The following is a 19,469-nucleotide window of genomic DNA, read 5'->3' as shown; positions in this document are numbered from 1 at the left end:
TTTCATGCCATAGCTATGAAATCTAGTGCAGATTAAAAATAGATGTGGAAAAACTTTTTTTAAGTGCACATATATAAATAAAACATAATATTTCAATACTTTCTATTTCAGTAATGGGAAGGACTGCATGATCTTGTCCATGGGGACAGATTTCCCAGAGATGCAGTTCAATACTAAATAGCAAAGTACAGAGCATTGACAAGAAGTATGGTCTCTTTCTGCAAAAGCACTTTATTAATGACATACTTTGTCAAATTGTTACGTGTGACTATTCCACTTCAATATAACTCAACTAGAAGGATAATTGATTAGCAGTTTTTACCAATCCCACTGAAAAGAACAGAACTTTAATTTCATTTGACAGATTATTAAATCGGGCTTTTATACCACCTGGTTAGTTCAAGCCAATTATTCTTATGAGTGATAAATATTCAACTGCCACACAATATAATATCCTTTAAAAAATTAAGTCTTAAAACTTAAAAAAATTATGGAAGTAGATTGTCCTAATGTGTAAGTTACACAGCGGTAACAAAGAGTGCTTTTGGAAGCTGTATTAATTGTTTCAGGCCACAAGGACTCTATTTTTAGGGTATGCTCGTTAAATTACATTTCTAATGGTGATGGTTTTTCACTTAGCAATTCACTCACACTTTCTCCTGGAGCTCCACCTCATGACTAGTGGCTACTAGTTAGTTTCAAGGCAACTGGATGTTATAATTAAAATGCACCTTCAGGGGAGGCCCTGAGATTCCCCCAGTTCCTCTCTATCACAAGACCTTACTTAATTTTCATAACCACCTGGAATTTTGTACTTATGCATTTCTTTACTGGCTTGCTCTCACTTTTTTCTCAGAAAATAAGTGACATAAAAACAAGAGTTCGCATTAATTTGCTCACCACAATATGTCTAGTTTCTAGAATGGTACTTGGTTCTTAGTAGGAATGCAATAAACATTTATGTAATCAGTAAACTTTTAAATGTTGATTATGAAGGCACTTTTCCATATCATAAATTCATGTAGGAAAGTCAAATCTGTGATATTTAATTTACAGTGTTATGCTATTAACCATAATTTATCAACTGCACTAACTAGTCCAACACAGAGATGGTTCTTAAGAACCATAATTTACTAAATAGAATACCCCAAATAAACTCATTTATATAACAAAGGTATCTAGATTATGACTGGAGAGTAATTTATTTAGTACTTCTCAATATATCCTATATTGTGGTTCTAATGGGACTGTAATTCAGATCTTCATTTTTTCCCCTTTAAAATCAAATTATATTTTATATCTTTCAATTGTTAAGAGAGTTATATATTATTTTAACATTTAGTTTTCAATAAAAACCATGAGTTTTAACAATAGTAAGATTTTGATAAATTCCTTTAAGTTTATCTATATATTTAAACATCAAATGTAGTCATCATTCAGTAATTGAAGATTTTAAGCCACATTATGTGGTTGCTTATGAAAGTGTGCTGCTAACCAAGGTCTTTCCTATTTAAAGACAGGTAATTTTTCTTTTTTAGTTTGAGAACTCAGAATTAATAAAAACAAATATCACTGTAAATATTAGTTTAGAGCCCAGAATGTGTGAGTTTTAAGCTTAGAAATTAGTTTTCTAAATCCTGTGTTAAAATGATTGAATTAAAAAACCAACAAGAAAACCTCTCAGAAGCCTTTAACTTTTTGTCTTGTATAAGGTCTAGAGTTTTGAAATTTGTTTTACTTCCCCTCTCTCTCTTTTAATGGAATGAGTATGGGTAAATGTCTGAATAGATGCCAGATTAGGCTAAAAATTCTTTTAAAGTTTCAGTAAGCCATTCACATTGGTTTGAGAGTCTTGAAGAGAGAGTTATTTTTAATAGTTCTTGTTTTCTGAATAGTAGCCATTGTATAACTTCCCCTTTTTAAGAATAGATCACAGTTTGGGGAAATGAGTAAATCAACACACATCTGATTTGGTTACAGTTCAAAACCAGTAATCACTTTAAGAGTAATTAAATAGTGACACAATTTACATTATAGCGGCATCTGGTCTGTAAGGAAAATGAGGGGAGACTCCCCTTATAGTCTTCTTATTATCCTCATGGCTGTGGCATTTTCTGGACTCATTGTTATTGGTCATTCTTCTCAAGATCAGAAATGAGAATGTTTTCTTCCAAATGTACTGTACTAAAGTTGGTTGTAGGATAGTAAGGATTCCCAAACCCTGCAAGTCTCCTGAAGATACCTCTGTTGTGCTTGTATATACAGAAGGAAAGTGCAGAAATTGCCAGAATTACTATCAGTGTCAGTGCTACCGCAAGAGGTACAATGCTGTGACTTGGTCCTGAAAGAAGATGAAACAAAGGAAGGGTTCAATGACAATGAATTAAGATAGATACTGCCACACAGTTACTTTCTATTTTATTATTTCTAAGAGACATCAAAATGTTCAAACCTACCTTTTCTTGAGTGTTCCTTTATTGTGTGAATATCTAAAAACAAATACAAAAAAAACCCCACCTGAGATTAAAATTTTCTTTTAATTCAGCAAAATTATGTTATTATTTGTAGCAGAGTTCAACAAACTATGTCTCATGGATCAGATCTGGTGCCTGTTTTTATAAATAATGTTTTATTGGAACTCAGTCACACTCATCCATTTATGTATTGTCTGTGGCGGCTTTCATGCTACAGTGGCAGCGTGACAGAGACTATATGGCCCCCAAAGCCTAAACTATTTATTGTCTGGCCCTTTACAAGAAAATTTTGCTGACCCCTGATTTATTATAATCATTATTATTGCTCACAAACACATACACTGCTCTTTTTTTTAAGCTGAAAGTTTTCCATCTAGTCTCAGCACTATGCTACAATAAAAATATGAATAAAATATAGTCCCTGCCTGCAAGGAACTCAGTTTTGTTAAGCTATGAGATGGAGTTTGTCCAGCAATGATAATCTCTTTACCTCCAGGGAAGGATTCTAAACTCAGCACTTTCTCACCTTTGCGATCTTAAGAATCTTGAAAAATGAATAAAAAATAGCTCTTCCACTCAAAAAGTTGGAGGGTTCCGGGGCGCCTGGGTGGCGCAGTCGGTTAAGCGTCCGACTTCAGCCAGGTCACGATCTCGCGGTCCGTGAGTTCGAGCCCCGCGTCAGGCTCTGGGCTGACGGCTCGGAGCCTGGAGCCTGTTTCCGATTCTGTGTCTCCCTCTCTCTCTGCCCCTTCCCCGTTCATGCTCTGTCTCTCTCTGTCCCAAAAATAAATAAAAAACGTTGAAAAAAAAATTAAAAAAAAAAAAAAAGTTGGAGGGTTCCCATTTGACGACTTTCTACAGTAAAAATGTATCTCTTTCAAGTAGACTCTGTCTCAAAGTTTGAACGCTGCTATTTTTCCTCTAGGTAAAGATCCAGAGAAATGGATGATTCTCCATTTCTGAATGACCCAGAGAAAGATCAGTAAATGATTTGTGAGTGGAGGAAGTGCCTTGGTGCAGTCCTTAGGCCCATTCATTCTTATACACTTAAAACATTACCATTGTCACCAACAGCAAAACCACATTAACAAAATCTGTTTTGCAATTTAAAAATAATACTATATAACTTTTCATCATACTATTAAAAACATATGTTATATGTGTGTGAAGAAACTTTAGAGTTATTATTATTTTTTTATTTTTAGCTTTTAATGTTGGTTTATTTTTGAGAGAGAGTGGGCACGTGCACAAGCAGGGGAGGGGCAGAGAGAGGAAGACACAGAATCCAAAGCAGGCTCCAGGCTCTGAGCTGTCAGCACAGAGCCCAACATGGGACTCTAATTCACTAACGGTGAGATCATGAGCTGAACCAAAATCAAATGCTTAACCAACTGAGCCACCCAGGTGTCCCATGTGAAGATACTTTTTAAAGAGAAGCCGTTAAAAGAATATTTATTCTCAAGATGCATGCAGTAGGCAGATATGGAAGGACCATGTAGAGTCAAAAAACTTGGACTGTGGGCTTCAGTTTGATCAAGTACATTTCTCATCTGTAAAATGGGAATATTGTATCTGCTTCACTGCTTTAAAAATTGCTATGAGGGGGGCGCCTGGGTGGCACAGTTGGTTGAGCATCCAACTTCGGCTCAGGTCATGATCTCATGGTTCGTGGGTTCGAGCCCCACATCAGGCTGTGTGCTGACAGCTCAGAGCCTGGAGCCTGCTTCAGATTCTGTGTCTCCCTCTCTCTCTGCCCCCCCCCCACTCATCCTCTGTCTCAAAAATAAATAAACATTAAAAAAAATTAAAAAAAATTCTATGAGGGACGAAAGAGGTATCCTATATATTACAGGAAGCTTTAAAGTCTTGTATAGACACAAGGTGTTTCTGATTTGTTTTTGATACTTAAATGCTATTGATCACTTGGGCACACTACTTATTAGGCTCAGTCCTGTTTTCCACACTATTAGGGCTTGAATGTTGGTGCCGACATCTTCCAGTTTTTTCTCCTTCATTCCCACCCAGTCTCTAATCAGATCACCAAATCCTGATGATTCCCTTTTCCTATTTCTATTCTTCCTCATGTTCCTTGTTCTGTCACTCAAATCACAACTGCCTCCCTTTATATCCATATGAGTGTGATTCCACTGCAAGTGTCTACAGAGCACATAGGGCTTCCCTGTCAGGTTCACCATGAAGTTCAGCTCTCTAAACTGATACTCTCTGTGAATGAATCCTACATTACTGTCCAGTTTTATTCTCATCACCACCTAATATGAGCCCTTTGCTCCAATCTGAGCTCATCCTCAATCACTGGCTTTAGTCATGCTGGGACTTTTGTCTAATATGCCTTCCCTCCTCTATTCTCTTCATCTTTTGGGATTCCAAAACCTTATCTCCTCTCTGAAATCTTCATCAGCAGGTTCCTCCTTCTCTGCAACACTGGCATCTAGAAATGTTGTGATTATTATTAAAAACACCTTTCCACTGTTAATGTTCATTGTTAACATCCTATCTTAGAAATCTCTGTATTATTGGCAACTGACTAGAATTTTCTGGCTTAGATTTCTAAAATGATTATTTCTTTTTATCACCACAAACTATGTAGCTCGCAATGAAGTTAAAATATGACTTTTATAACATATTATGGCTAGCAACAGAGAATCACATCCATTAGTCCACAACAAGAATACCTAGGCCTTGATCATATTTCCTGGGACCAAAGATGAATCTTAACATTTCTGAGTAGCAGTTGCCAGAATGGTACTAGCAGTACCAGGAGCAGTTGCTTTTAACATTTCTAGTTCCATTTGTTTGAGGTTAAACTGCTTTTTGCACATTAGTTGAACAAGGAGGATGACACAGGAAAGTCATAGTCTTTATAATGATTTTTTTGTTGATATCAGAGAAAGAAGGAGCTGAAATGTCCTCTGACTTGTTTGATGTAGAACAAGATGATAATGTCAGAATCTGAATATTCCCCGAATACTTGCATTTTCAACACTTGAAATGCTAAAGAGGTGGGTCAACATTAGTCAGGGTAGAATCAAAATGAAGAATTATCCTCTGACTTTACCCACCTGCTTCCATTTTGCATATAAATCCTTTTTTTTCTTGACATGGAGATGACTGCCACACTCCTTCGGGGATCCTCAGGGCAATACACAGATGGGGTTTGACATGGTCCGCCTCTGGCTTCCGAATGCCCCAGTTCGACTGGTCTGTGGGAGTTCCATCAAACCACTTTATGGTTTCATCTGTAGAAAAATTGTTGACTTACTATGACTTATATGTATGATTATCAAATATACTAAGACTGGAATGAACCACAAAAAGCAGTTCTTGGGGCATCTGGGTGGCTCAGGTGGTTAAGCATCCAACTCTTGATTTCAGCAGAGGTCGTGATCTCACAGTTGTGAGATCGAGCCCTGCATTGGGCTCTGCGCTGGGTGTGGAGCCTGCTTAATATCCTCTCTCTCTCCCCTCCCCCATTTGCTTGTGTGCACGCGCTCTCTCTCTCTCTCTCTCTCTTTCTGAAAAAAGCAGCTCCTAAATTTAATGAGACTGTCTCTTTATCTGATACATTCGACTCAGTAGGTACAGTCATGAAGTCATTATCAAAAGGTAGGTATTAGTAAAGTTGCTTTGTGAACAGCTCTATTTATTTTAGATACATTGTTCTAATTTAGTTCATTTAGAATAGCATCTTACAAAATTTTTTTTAATGTTGATTTATTTTTGAGAGAGAGAGAGAGAGACAGAGAGAGAGAGAGCACAAGCAGGGAACGGGCAGAGAGAGAAAGGAAGACCAGAATGTGAAGCAGGCTTCAGGCTCTGTGCTGATGCAGGGCCCGAACCCACGAACTGTGAGATCATGACCTGAGCCAAAGTCAGATGCCCAACCAACTGAGCCACCCAGGTGCCCCAAATATCATCTTTTTTTTTTAACGTAATAGTTTGAATTTTGAAATATTCCCTATAATTGTAATCAATTTAAAGACATCATTTGAAGTCCTACCATCTATATCATTGCATAATGACTCTCTTTCTAAAATAATTTTACAGTGAATTTCTTTAAGAAGCAAGCCAGTGGGGACTGGGGGGGTGGGGACAGTGGTAGAGTCCTCCAGGTGTAAGCAATAAGAGGAGATGCATTGTCTGAAAAGGATTTAAAACCAACAATAAAAGTACCTAAAAGTCGGTCAGCTTTTTATTACCACAATGGGCTAGAAATTCTAAACAATGTCTGTGATTGAAACACTCCTCCTTGTCAGAGTGAACCCACCCTCCACCTTGGGGCACCACTGTAAGAAGTTCTCCGTACCAATTAAAATATTTTTCTTTAAAAAAAAAAAAAAAAAAAATATTTTTCTTTATAAGTACTTTCAATAACCACCAATTACATAGAGAAAAGAATACCACGTTCTCATTTGATCACAGACCCTGGTTTTTATGAGAAGCAAATAATTCTAAAAGCACAATTCATCACTGAAACGTTTCTATAACTCTGTTGTGCTTTTATAACATCGAGGGATCTGGGCTATTTTCAAATAAATAGGGTTTTGTTGTCTATGACTAAGTCTGTGAACACAAATTTCTCTCCAAGAACCTTCATGATGTGAGGGTAAGTATAAGATAAACTTGTTTGCTTGTTTTTATGTTTGGTATTCTGGGATTATTTCAAAGGACACAAGGGTATAGAAAAGGGTTAGCAATATTGCCTTTGGAGGAAGTGGCTTTCGGATTACTGCTATTTTTTCACTGCAAATATATCTAAGGAGAGCCTTCTCATTTGTAGATGTCATTTTCATTAGCCTTGGCCACCATGTATTTATTTATCCTGTCTCCTCTTTACCCAAATCACTTACTGTCACCATCAAAGTGAGCATTCAACCAAACCATCTGGACAGAAGAACCAAAAGCAAAAAGCTCTTCTAGGAGAAATGAATTTTCAGTCTCATCCTTGATTGTTAAAAGATTAGATCCTATAAAAGACACAAACAATAAATAAACAAGTATTTGTGTTTATGGGTAAATTCAATTTTAAAAATGTCTCCTTTACAATAATTTGGTTTGTTTTTTTTTTAACTTTTTTTTAACGTTTATTTATTTTTGAGACAGAGAGAGACAGAGCATGAATGGGGGAGGGTCAGAGAGAGAGAGACACAGAATCTGAAACAGGCTCCAGGCTCTGAGCTGTCAGCACAGAGCCTGACGCAGGGCTCGAACTCACAGGCCGTGAGATCATGACCTGAGCTGAAGTCGGCCGCTCAACCGACTGAGCCACCCAGGTGCCCCTACAATAATTTGTAAAACTCAGTCTTTGCAGAGCAAACATTTCTATTGTGAATAAGTGATTTTTGATTAAAAATTTAAAAATTATACTACATTTATTAAAAGAGACAAGCATGTACTTAAGAAGCTAAAGGATAGAATATTAATTTTAGAGAACATTAAAAGTTTATAAATCAGGTGCGTTCAAAAGGAACATTTTCTGTGAAAGTGTAGTATTCTGAGATATCATATTAGGTTTTCACATTCTATACCGGACACTGAATTTCAGAGATAGTCCATCCCCAAACAAGCAATTCAAAAGTATTTACTTTTTTTTGTTGTTGCTCCTAAAGTCACTAAATAATCAGACAAATGAAGAAAACCACATTGTTTACTGAAATGTCAAGAAGGAATGCATTGAAAGCATTTTACCATCACAAAAGAATTACCTTCCTTTTTGCAAAATTCATGAGCAGCCTCAAAACTCGTACTGTCTAGGACTGTAGAAAAACTGTAGCAATTACTTTTGAATTTTATCCAGGGAATAGATGTTTCTGAGCACAACTCTGGGTGTCCAAATGGTTTTGTTTCTGTGAACAAAAATCAGTTATGATTTTAGGGTGGTGACTGGGTTCATTTATTGGGATAAACATTGCATTAAATTCTATGACAGACTAAGATAAATAGTGTAATGAGATTTTCATGATAATACTCTGAAAGAGTGGGTTTAATATAAATGATCAGAAAACCAAATCTGGTTTGTAGCATTTCTGGCAGAAATAATCTTTACCTACACATAACAGGGTATATTCATGCATAGCTTCTTAGGCTTAGTTTGGGTGCTGCATGGGTGAGGGTGGCTGTCTTTCATGTTTATAATTGGTATCCTAAAGGTTGGAAAAACTGGGGGATGTGATTCATAGAAATGAATGAAGTTGGCAAAAAGCACTTCCAAATGTACAAAATGTGTTCTATGCAGTGCTGAATATTACAGATTTAGCAAATCCTTACCTGCCAATAAACCTGTGAGAGAAAATAATGCATTTGGTAAAGTAACATAGCATAGCAAAACATAACACATAACTAAGGGAAATATCAGGTAGACTTTCTTTAGAGGTCACATCCATGATGAGATCCTAGGTGTATGGCTATGGGTATGTTACCTATCATATTCATACTTTGGTTTCTTTATCAATAAAAAGAGAGCCAATAGGACACCTGGGTGGCTCAGTTGGTTAAGTGTCCAACTCTTGATTTCAGCTCAGGTCATGATCTTACAGTTGTGAGATCAAGTTCTGCACTGGGCTCCACTGTTGAGGTAGAGCCTGCTTCAGATTTTCTCTCTCTGCGCACCCCCCTCTTCCCCTCCCTTACTTGTGCTTTCTTTCTCTCTCTCAAAATAAACATTTTTTAAAAAGTTATAAAAGAGAGTTAAACAACATCTTTTTTACATGAGAAGTTTATTTATTGGTTTTTATTTTTCCCTTCTAAGTAATCTCTACACCCAACAAGGGACTCAAACTCATGACCCTGAGATCTAAAGTCACATGCTCTACCAAATGACCTAGTCAGGTACTGCTGTGTGAGGAGTTTAAATGAGCTAGTGCCTGACACTTCTTAAGCACTCAATAACTGCAGTGCTATTGAAAAGGGAAGAATAATTTTTATGGTGTTTTAGTAGCAGAATTAGCTTTTCCAGTGTATGTGGCTATTATTTACATTATTATCCTGAATTATTTTGATCTGAAGTTACATAGTGTGTATGCTGTTTAACTTATAGTATCCAGAATGTAAGCAAATATGTGCACTTTTACTAAATGAGAGATTTTAAAAGACACCAGCTGGTGTTAAAGAACTCTACGTAGCAATCAAGGGAAGGGGAACTTGGTGTAATGGGATGAACATCACATCAAAGAGCAAGGAAGCTTGGCTTCTCCTCCTGGTCCTATTGGTGGACATCTGTGAGATCTTCAGTAAGCTATTTCATGCTCTGAGTTTGTTTTCTGTTTAAAATAAAGTTCACCTGGCTCAACTGGGAGAGCCAGGTGAGCTTTAAGAGTAATGAGGTATTATTATCATTGTTATCATATAATATAAATATTATTACTATCATCATCGTCACCATCTCTAGAATTTTATTAGTCTTTGACTTAAACATGAATTTGCAGTCTGGCCTTCAAGGTCACACATGCTCTTAATGCAGGTTTCTAGCCTGATTTCCCACCTCTCCTTACTGGTACACTGCCATGAAGGCAAATTTCAACACTAGCTTTGCTTTACAACTTTCTTCCTTCCATGTCTTTGTCCAAGCTTTTCTTTTCTTTTTTAACATTTACTTATTTTTGAGACACACACACACACACACACACACACACACACACACACAGTGAGTGCGGGAGGGGCAGAGAGAGAAGGAGACACAGAATCCGAAGAAGGCTCCATGCTCTGAACTGTCAGCACAGAGCCCAACGCGGGGCTCTAACTCACGAACCAGGTGGTCAGGTGGTGACCTGAGCCGAAGTCAGATGCTTAACTGACTAAGCCACCCAGATGCCCCTGTCCAAGCTTTTCTGTTCAGACTGCCTCTCCATGTCCAATCATTTTCTCACTACATCCTACCTATTCTTCAAGGCCAGTCACACAGTTATGTCCTTCAAGAAGTCTTTCTATTTGTCCTCAAGTGGATGTGTTATGTTCTTTTTTCTTGCTAACCCCACAACACTTACTACCTCTTTTCCATCATTTGGTAGTTCTGCTTGGTATAACAGTTATTTGTCTGAACATCACCTACCAGATCAGAGGCTTCTTGAGGGCAGACACTTCTTACTCTTACTCAAAGCTCCTGCTTAGCACAGTGCCTTACACGCAGTAGGTGCCAGTACATATTTGTTGAGTTGAATAGAATTGAACCTACCAGTAGGTACATGACAAATTGCTCCTTGCAGAAATGTCTCGCAGGCTGTGCTACTCCAGCGTCCACTGGTGTCGGCAAAAACACAGTCACCCAAGATGGATGACTCATCGTCTTTCCAAAAAGTGAAGGAGGATTTGGTGCCATCTGACCAGTCAAAATTAAGACCATTCTGTGGAGGGAAATGAAGCCATAATTTCTTTGCTAGCACTGCATCACCCAGTGCTATTTGAGCAGCCCTTACGTCACGCAGTGATTTGTATTTCCACAACTAGACTTATATTTCAGGGGGTCTAGGATAGCTTGTGAATGTGGCCTGACAAAAAGAAATAGCTGTCACAACAGTATCTTTTTTAGTTTTGGGTAATCCTTTGTTCCCTACCACCATAATTTCCAAGTAAGCAATCAGAATGAAGTTGGATTAATATCTTGTTCTTCACACCAAAACCAATTTCAGATTGGTCAAAGATTCATACATATGAATTGCAAACATAAAAGTGCTAGAGAAAACTTGGCTAAATATTTTATACTCTTGGTGCGGGGAGTATCTTTTCAAGTCTGATACAAAATCCAGAGGCCATAATGCAAAATTGACTACGTGAAGTTAAATCATTCTGTAATGCACAAGTATAATAAACAACCATAAGACACATTCTCTCACCTATCCCAATGACAAGGATTAAAATTTTGACAATGTCCAGTATTGACAAGGATATGAAAAGCTACCTGTTATCATAGTTGTTTGCATGTAAATTAGTGTAAACTTTTGGCAGGCAGTATGGCACTATTTCTTAAAATGTAAAGTGTGCTCAGCAATTTAACTTCTAGGAATTTATCCAACTTACACAGGGTTGTTTGTTGTGTATTACTTGTAATTGTGAAAAACTGGGAAGAACCCAAATTTCTATTCACAGGAGAGTGGTATGGTATATCTTTATGTGGTGCTGCAAAGAATGTGTTAGATTTTTATGTGCTGACATGGAAAGCTGTACAAGGCATGTTAAACAAAAAACAAGTTAAAGGACAGCACAAGTAGTATAACCTCATTTGTATTTAAAAAACAATATACATATTTACCCATTATGTAAATATGTGTAGGAAATTTTTAAATGATGCATAAGAAATATTTACAGTGATTATCTCTGGGGTACAGAACCAGAGGTTGAGACAGAACAGATTTTACTTTTTACTACTGCAAGTGTATAATAGTTTTATTTTAAAAAAAAAAGAAAACTAAGAAAAAAATCTTACTCTCCAAAATACATCCCTAGAGGGAGAGAAAACCCACGTGTTAAATTCCAAGGTGGTACTGAATTAATTAATAACCACATTTCTAGACAGGAAGCATGATCCATTTTTCTTGATAATTTCTTAAATGCAGATTGCCCAAATGCAGGTTCTTGAGTTTAAGATGTGTTCCACTGCCCACATAACGCAGTATCTGGAGATACTCAGAAATTTTCAGAGAACCTTTGAAGGGCATTATTTTCCATAGATTAGGCAAGTGGATGTTTGTTCTAAAAAAGGTGTATAGGGGCGCCTGGGTGGCGCAGTCGGTTAAGCGTCCGACTTCAGCCAGGTCACGATCTCGCGGTCCGTGAGTTCGAGCCCCGCGTCAGGCTCTGGGCTGATGGCTCGGAGCCTGGAGCCTGTTTCCGATTCTGTGTCTCCCTCTCTCTCTGCCCCTCCCCCGTTCATGCTCTGTCTCTCTCTGTCCCAAAAATAAATAAAAAACGTTGAAAAAAAAAATTTAAAAAAGGTGTATACCTTTAATTTGTAGTCATAAGCTATTCGTAAGGTTGTTCATAGTTGTTGTATGAACCAATTACTTAAATGTTACATTTGCTATTATTTCTTGGAATTTTTTTTCTCTGTGTTAATTTCAGTGTCCATACCACTAAGGAAGTAGATGTGAAACTTAGTTATGCAGGGATGTTCCAAGAGATTTAAGATACTTACATCTGCAGTGAACAATCCAATCCAGTGGGGATGTCCTAACCGGTTGAGGATAACAGTGAGGAAGGACTGGTGATACTGATCTGTAATGCTGGCCAATTCTGCTCCATGCATTAGGCAGGTTTTTATTGCTGTATACCAAGTCATATTTGCATTAATTATCTTATAAGTTCTGTTTCCATATTCTAAGGTATTGGGGACTGGATACATATCAGATGTATTTACACTGTGTCCAGAGGTATCTAGAACAAGAACAACAATCATTTTTAGCATCCGGTTGAGAAAGGGAGAGGCAAAGCTTAGCATGGATCCATGTCATAATGATCCATGCTGTGATGAACATCAGTTTTCCTTCCCAGAACTATTTCAAAATGAGGGTAATACCTGAAAGCATAGGTGATGCTAAAGAATGAGAACTTAGGAAGTTTAATGCATGAGTTTCTTAAAAAAAAAAAAAAAAAAAAAAAAAAACATACATAGAGAAGATTTCTAGAAGATTTCCCATTTTTTACTCCCTTTTTTTCCTTTTTTTAAAATTTAAATTTAGTTAACATAGAGCGCAATATTGGTTTCTGGAGTAGAATTCAGTAATTCATCATTTACATACAACACCCAGTGCTCATCATAACAAGGTCCCTCCTTAATACCTTATATAGCTTAATACCTTAATCCATCTAGCCCATCTCCCACCCACATCACTCCATCAACCCTCAGTTTGTTCTCTATCATTAAGAGTCTCTTGTGGTTTGTTTCCCTCTCTCCTCTTGTTCCCCTACCCCCACCTTCCATATGTTCATCTGTTCTGTTTCTTAAATTACACATATGAGTGAAATCATACAGTATTTGTCTTTCTTTGATTGACTTATTTCACTTAGCATAATACATTCTAGCTCCATCCATGTCATTGCAAATGGCAAGATTTCATTCTTTTTTTTCCTTTTTTTTAAATATATGAAATTTATTGTCAAATTGGTTTCCATACAACACCCAGTGCTCATCCCAAAAGATGCCCTCTTCAATACCCATCACCTACCCTTCCCTCCCTCCCACCCCCCATCAACCCTCAGTTTGTTCTCAGTTTTTAAGAGTCTCTTATGCTTTGGCTCTCTCAAGATTTCATTCTTTTTGATGGCTGAATAATTGTGCATACCACTTGACTGTCCCTTTTTTTAAAGTTTGTTTACTTGTTTGTCTGTTTATGTATTTATTTTATGTAAGAGAGAGCACACAAATAGGGGAGGGGCAGAAAGAGAGGGAGACAGAGAATCCCAAGCAAGCTCTCAGCTGTCAGCAGAGCCCAACACGATGCTCAAGATGCTCAGTCCCACAAACCATGAGGTCATGACCTGAACTGAAATCAAGAGTCGGACACTCAACTGAGCCACCCAGGCACCCTTTGACTGTCCCTTTTTAAACTGACCACTTTTTGATGGAACTGATCTTCTTAGGCAGGTTTTTTGAAAATCAAGTTTAATTAATTAATTAACTTAATTGAATTCTTTTACAGAGAGAGAGAGTGTGAGTGGGGGAGAGAGGCAGAGGGAGAAAGAGAGAGAGAGAATCTTAAGCAGGTTCCACACTGAGCATGGATGTCAAAGCCGGGCTTGATCCCACAACCCTGGGCAGAAATCTGAGCAGAAATCAAGAGTTGGATGCTCAACTGACTAAGCCACCCAGGTGCCCCAGACAGATTTTATTCCACTAGTTACATCCGGCCCAACACACATTGCTCTGGCAGAACTTAATACTTACTAAGAGAATATTGACATATATTATGGAGTCATATATTGTGTTGCAAACATAAGTTTACAAGTGCATATTCTCAAATACCACCCTTTCTTTAAATAATTTTTTTAATGTTTATTTATTTTTGAGAAACAGAAAGACAGAGCATGAGCAGGTGAGGGGCAGAGAGAGAGGGAGACACAGAATATGAAGCAGGCTCCAGACTTTGAGCTGTGAGCACAGAACCCAGTGAGGGGCTTGAACCCACCAACTGTGAGATCATGACCTTAGCCAAAGTCAGTCATTTAACCAACTGAGCCACCCAGGTGCCCCCCTTTTTTAAATCAAATACCACCCTTTATTAAACTTGAGATTGTATGATAGTTGCTATCATGTTTAATGTTTACATGTATAAATTCTAAATAGAAATTTAAAAACTACATTAATAAACAGAATACACACATTCTATAAATAGTTTCTATTAATATGTCATCTGTCAGAGTCAAGATTTACAAATTAAAAGGCAAGGTTTTCCCAGACATGATGACTGGTGCCTTCTTGTTCATGAGTGACAGGTCATGTGACAGCCAACCCCTTGTTTTACATCCAGGATATTTCCTCTTTAAAATGTGCACTTGCCTTTTTGTTCTGTACTATATCATATACTATGATAGGCTAAATTTAGCAAACCTAAAATAGAAAAACAAGGTAAGAATTTCTGAACTGTCTTATCCAAAGTGGCTGGGATATTTTTCTATTTACTGGTTTTATTACAATTGGGGTTGAAAGGAGCATGGTGAGGTGTGAATAGGTCAGAAGACTTGTGAATCAACCCCAGTCCTGACTATGCATGGCTAAGTGACCTTGGAAAAATAAGTAATCTCTCCAAGCCTCAAATTTCTGGTCTTTAAGAGATAAGTAAAGCTTTCCTTGGAGGGGTGTGGGTAGAATTCAGAGATAACCACACAGAGCACTTACTGGAACACAGTACTTGGAATGTAGTACCCAGAACACAGCAGGTGCTCAATAAATGTTGGTTCTTTATGCCAAGTAAAAATGGCAAAGTGGGAATTTGACTCTTGCCTGAAAATGTTACCTCAATATAATAATAGCACATATTGTAAAACAAAAGTGAAATTAACCTATTTACCAAGTAAATTATGATGGACTACACTTTTACATTTGTTTATTCTTTACTAGAGGTCTGTTGGCCACTTGCCAGTCTATATACCAAGTCTAATGTTATTTTTTTTTTAAAAAAACAATATAATACCATAGTAGATATTTAAAAATGATAACTAGTAAAATTAAGGCAACTAAATATTTTCATATATGTGACCTAAATACCAATTTTACTATTTACCCCCATTATATTACATATCTGTATTTTTACACACATAAAATTCTTCATATGTAATTGATTCCATCAAACTTCAAAACATACGTGATTTTGAGCAACATGATTTTGCCACTCATTGACCTGAAAAAGAAGGATCTGTTGGAAACCAAGCCCCATGTTGGGGGTCTTGATTTTGTTCCTGTCTCCCTTTTATTTCGGTATCTTTATTCTTTCAGGCAGTTAAGAGAGTTTGCGCTCTAAGCCCAATGTAAGCACCTGTTTATATGGCAAATAAAGAAGTGGAAAGAATTTGGTCATTTATTGTAGGCTAAGAAAATTTGTGTAGTTGAATAATATTTTTTGGAAATAATAATACAAACAGCTGTCATTTGTTAATATGCTGGCAACTTGCTAAGCATTATATATGCGTAGATTCTGTATGTGCATAGAGTGAGATAGTTATTATCCCATTTTACAGATGTGAAATCACATCTGTAAAAAGATAAGAAACTTCATTGACACTTAATTACAGAGATGGGGAAAGAACCCAGGTGGGGTATGAATTCCAGTGCCTATGCTCCCAACCACCCCTACTTTAGACTATGTCCAAAAGACCATATACAATGTTAGCCCAAAAAATTTCAAAGAGAGAAAGTGGTAAGAGAGCAGTCCATTTTAAGAAGAGATCAACATCAGTGTCATAGAATAGAATCATTGTATTTAACTGAGGGACCTTGAATATGTAACTTATTTTTTCTAAGCCTCAAGTTTCTCATCTGTAAAATAACACTTTTTACCTACTTCCTAGCATTGTTGGGAGGTTTTTATGCCTTATTGCTTATGAAGCCAAGGCACAGGGCCAGGTATATCATAAGTATGCAAATACATTGATTTTATTGATTGATATTGTTTCTGTGTATTGATATTATTTCTTTCCCTACAAGACTCTTCTCTTCTCATAATACCCTTGCTATAATTGATTATCTTCTTTCAAATCCTGAATATTATTATTTTTAAGTGATAACTATGAATTGGGAAATAGCTTCCCTGGGCTATTCTGAGGATGGATAGATACTCAGTGCATTAAAGTGTTCACATACATGCAACACTGAGAGGTATAAATCACATTCCAAGTAAGTATATAAACAATAGGCTGCCCAGAGTTGCACCCAGCTCCAAACACAAACTGTGGTCTTCTAGAGTAGCATCATACAGGGAAACCTTGCACTTGGTGAAAGCACAAGTTGGAGCTATTGTTTTTGTTGTTGCTATCTTTATTTTTATTAGTCAAGGTCACTTACAGTGCATTTGACCTGATCATCAATCCCACTGGATACGTGTAATGGTATGGCTTTGGTATTTCACACCAAAAGTTACTGGGGGTTCTGATCATTAGCTCTAGAGATATGCTACATGTCATATTTAGTCACAGAGGGCATTTTTAGGTTTCCAAGAAAGTAGGAAATATTAGTTTGTTTATTTCTTTATTTTACAACATTTTCTTAAAGCCTTTTTTATTCCCTGAACACACACATAAACTCAGAAGAAAGCAGTAAAGCCACTTAATAGGGCTAAAATGGATGCATAAACTTGGTCATCTCTCAGATGGTCTCTGTAGTCTTTAGAACCCCACTAAAGGCCATAATCCTGGGGTAGTAGAGATTAAATGGGCAAATATATGTAAAGCTCAAAAAGTAAGTGCCTGACACTGTTAGCTATGAAAATGACAGTTATACAGTGTGTAAAACAAATATGGAAGAGAAGAGTGGGTCATAGAGATGAAAGGAATAAAAAAGCAAATATTTCTTACCCTGCATTTTTTCACAAACAAACCCATGACCTTCTTTTCCACAGTCTTCAAAATACCATTTTCCAGTGAAATGAAAATTAGGATTACTCGACAGCAAGGCACAGAGAGGAATGTGTTTTTGAACTTCAGTGATGTTATGACTTGGAATCTTTAAAAAGATACATATGTTTTCCAAAAAAAATGGAAACATATAACATTATTATAACACTGAAATTTTTATTAAGGACAATTTAAAAATTCAAGCACTATTATCCCTTTATTTGCATTTAATAAACCTGTTCACAGATCACTTCATAACCTGACAAGTAAATAATTATTGTGATAAGTAATTCCATTTATAGAACACATGAAAATGACATAATTACATTATTAAAAATTAATATAATAACAGACTAATAAAATTTATGCCTATAAAGTATAGGAAGTAAAAGAACACTTCAGTTAGTAAGTACTAAATAGGATCTCTTGCTAAAATTTTTTCTAAAAATTAAATCTGAAAACTTACATTTATATCAAATGGAGACCAGTTAGAATATGCCACAGACTTTCCATTTAGCCATTTTTCATAATTACCATTTTGTAACCCTATCCACACATTAGTGGTCTGGCCAAAAAGATTCATAGTAATGAAAGCTAAAAAATAGAAATACATTATCAAATTTAATACCATATAAACCATTTGGGTAATCATCGAATTCTGTTTGTAGCTATGATTTTATTTAAATGACAGCAAAACTTAATTATGAATCAATTGTAGGAATTTGTTCTTACTAAGGTAATGCAGTCTCTTTCACTTTTGTTTCAGTTTAATTGATAGACATTAGCTAGCTAAGCCTGGGATTTCATTGTATCATTAACAAAACTATTTCCAGTGTTCATTCAATGCCTTTCTAAACAAAAGAAGATTTATCAACTCTACTTAAACTGAAGTATACAATTGCCTAAATATCAAATAAAGGTGTACAGGTAAATCTAAAGGGATCTAAAAATTATACCATGCAATTATTATAGAGTGTACCTCAGGTTATTTCAGCCATTTTGCAATAAAGATCATAAATCTGCCCTATTTTTTCCACTATTACTGGGGAGAAAAAGTCTTCAAAAATCAGCAGTTTATAAGCAATGCAATGTACTAACTTTTACAGATGTCATGATATAAACCTTATAGGTCAAACTGAAAATGTATGTGTCATCAGCTATATAATACATATGATGTTGATTTGGAAATGTTAGCATTTTGGGGGGACATTTTAAAGTTTATTTATTTATTTTGAGAGAGATAGAAAAGGCGAGTGGGGGAGGGGTAGAGAGACAGGGGGAGAGAGAATCCCAAGCACTGTTAGCACAGAGCCAGATGTAGGGCTCTATCTTACAAACTGTGAGATCATGACCTGAGCTGAAATCAAGAGCTGGACGCTTAACCAACTGAGCCACTCAGGTGCCCCCATTTTAATAGATATTGAAATAAAAATGGTTATTTTTGCCCGACTGAATATTGAATACTCTACCTTGCTCCACCTCATTTTCAATGGCGACCAGTGTCCCCCCTTCTTCAACACAGAAATCTTGAGCTGATGTCCAGTTCTTCCAATCCCTTGGGTCTTTGGGGATTTTCACCAAAAGGCACTTTAAAAAAAAAGGCCAAAAAAACATTCATTTCCATATTTTTCTTAACGAGTTAAAAACCTTCCAAAGACACTGAGGATCAGTCTTTAGAATTCTTTATAATTTTCTTGAGCAGAAATGACTCATTTTTTTTTCTTTGAGCTGCTCCAAAGATAGGAGAGTAAAACAGAAGACCAACTTTTAGGGTAAGTCAATATCTTGCATGCATTTGTATCAGGCAGGAACAGAAACAAGGATGTGTTTTGTTCTGTAAAGTATCAGAACGATGTCTTTTGCTCAATGAAAAATAGTATTCCTTTTAAAAAGGAGCCAGCCTGTAGTGTGGTAGATTTAATTTTTAAAAATCCTGTAGGT

General features: G+C 36.6%; 1 protein-coding gene across 3 annotated transcripts in view; it reads right to left on the bottom strand.

The window, feature by feature from the left end:
- Positions 1-211: 211 nt before the first annotated feature.
- Positions 212-19,469, bottom strand: part of PLA2R1 (phospholipase A2 receptor 1) — a 120,929-nt gene continuing 101,671 nt past the window's right edge. For 2 of the 3 annotated variants that reach the window (XM_058715182.1, XM_058715183.1), the window contains 10 exons: positions 18,998-19,115; positions 17,995-18,122; positions 17,490-17,637; positions 12,619-12,857; positions 10,663-10,831; positions 8,198-8,338; positions 7,343-7,459; positions 5,555-5,731; positions 2,457-2,489; positions 212-2,341 (listed from right to left, as the gene is read on the bottom strand). In XM_058715182.1, coding sequence (XP_058571165.1) covers positions 2,127-2,341; positions 2,457-2,489; positions 5,555-5,731; positions 7,343-7,459; positions 8,198-8,338; positions 10,663-10,831; positions 12,619-12,857; positions 17,490-17,637; positions 17,995-18,122; positions 18,998-19,115 — 1,485 coding nt within the window. In that variant the 3' untranslated portion in view covers positions 212-2,126. Of the gene's footprint in view, positions 2,342-2,456; positions 2,490-5,554; positions 5,732-7,342; positions 7,460-8,197; positions 8,339-8,385; positions 8,636-10,662; positions 10,832-12,618; positions 12,858-17,489; positions 17,638-17,994; positions 18,123-18,997; positions 19,116-19,469 lie in introns of those variants that run through there. The other variant, XM_058715184.1, reaches the window with a different exon arrangement.

The sequence above is a fragment of the Neofelis nebulosa genome, chromosome 2, assembly GCF_028018385.1.
Source record: "Neofelis nebulosa isolate mNeoNeb1 chromosome 2, mNeoNeb1.pri, whole genome shotgun sequence".
NCBI classification, from domain to species: Eukaryota; Metazoa; Chordata; class Mammalia; order Carnivora; family Felidae; genus Neofelis; species Neofelis nebulosa.
Note: the sequence above shows the minus strand (reverse complement) of the source record. Positions and strands in the feature narration are given on the sequence as shown.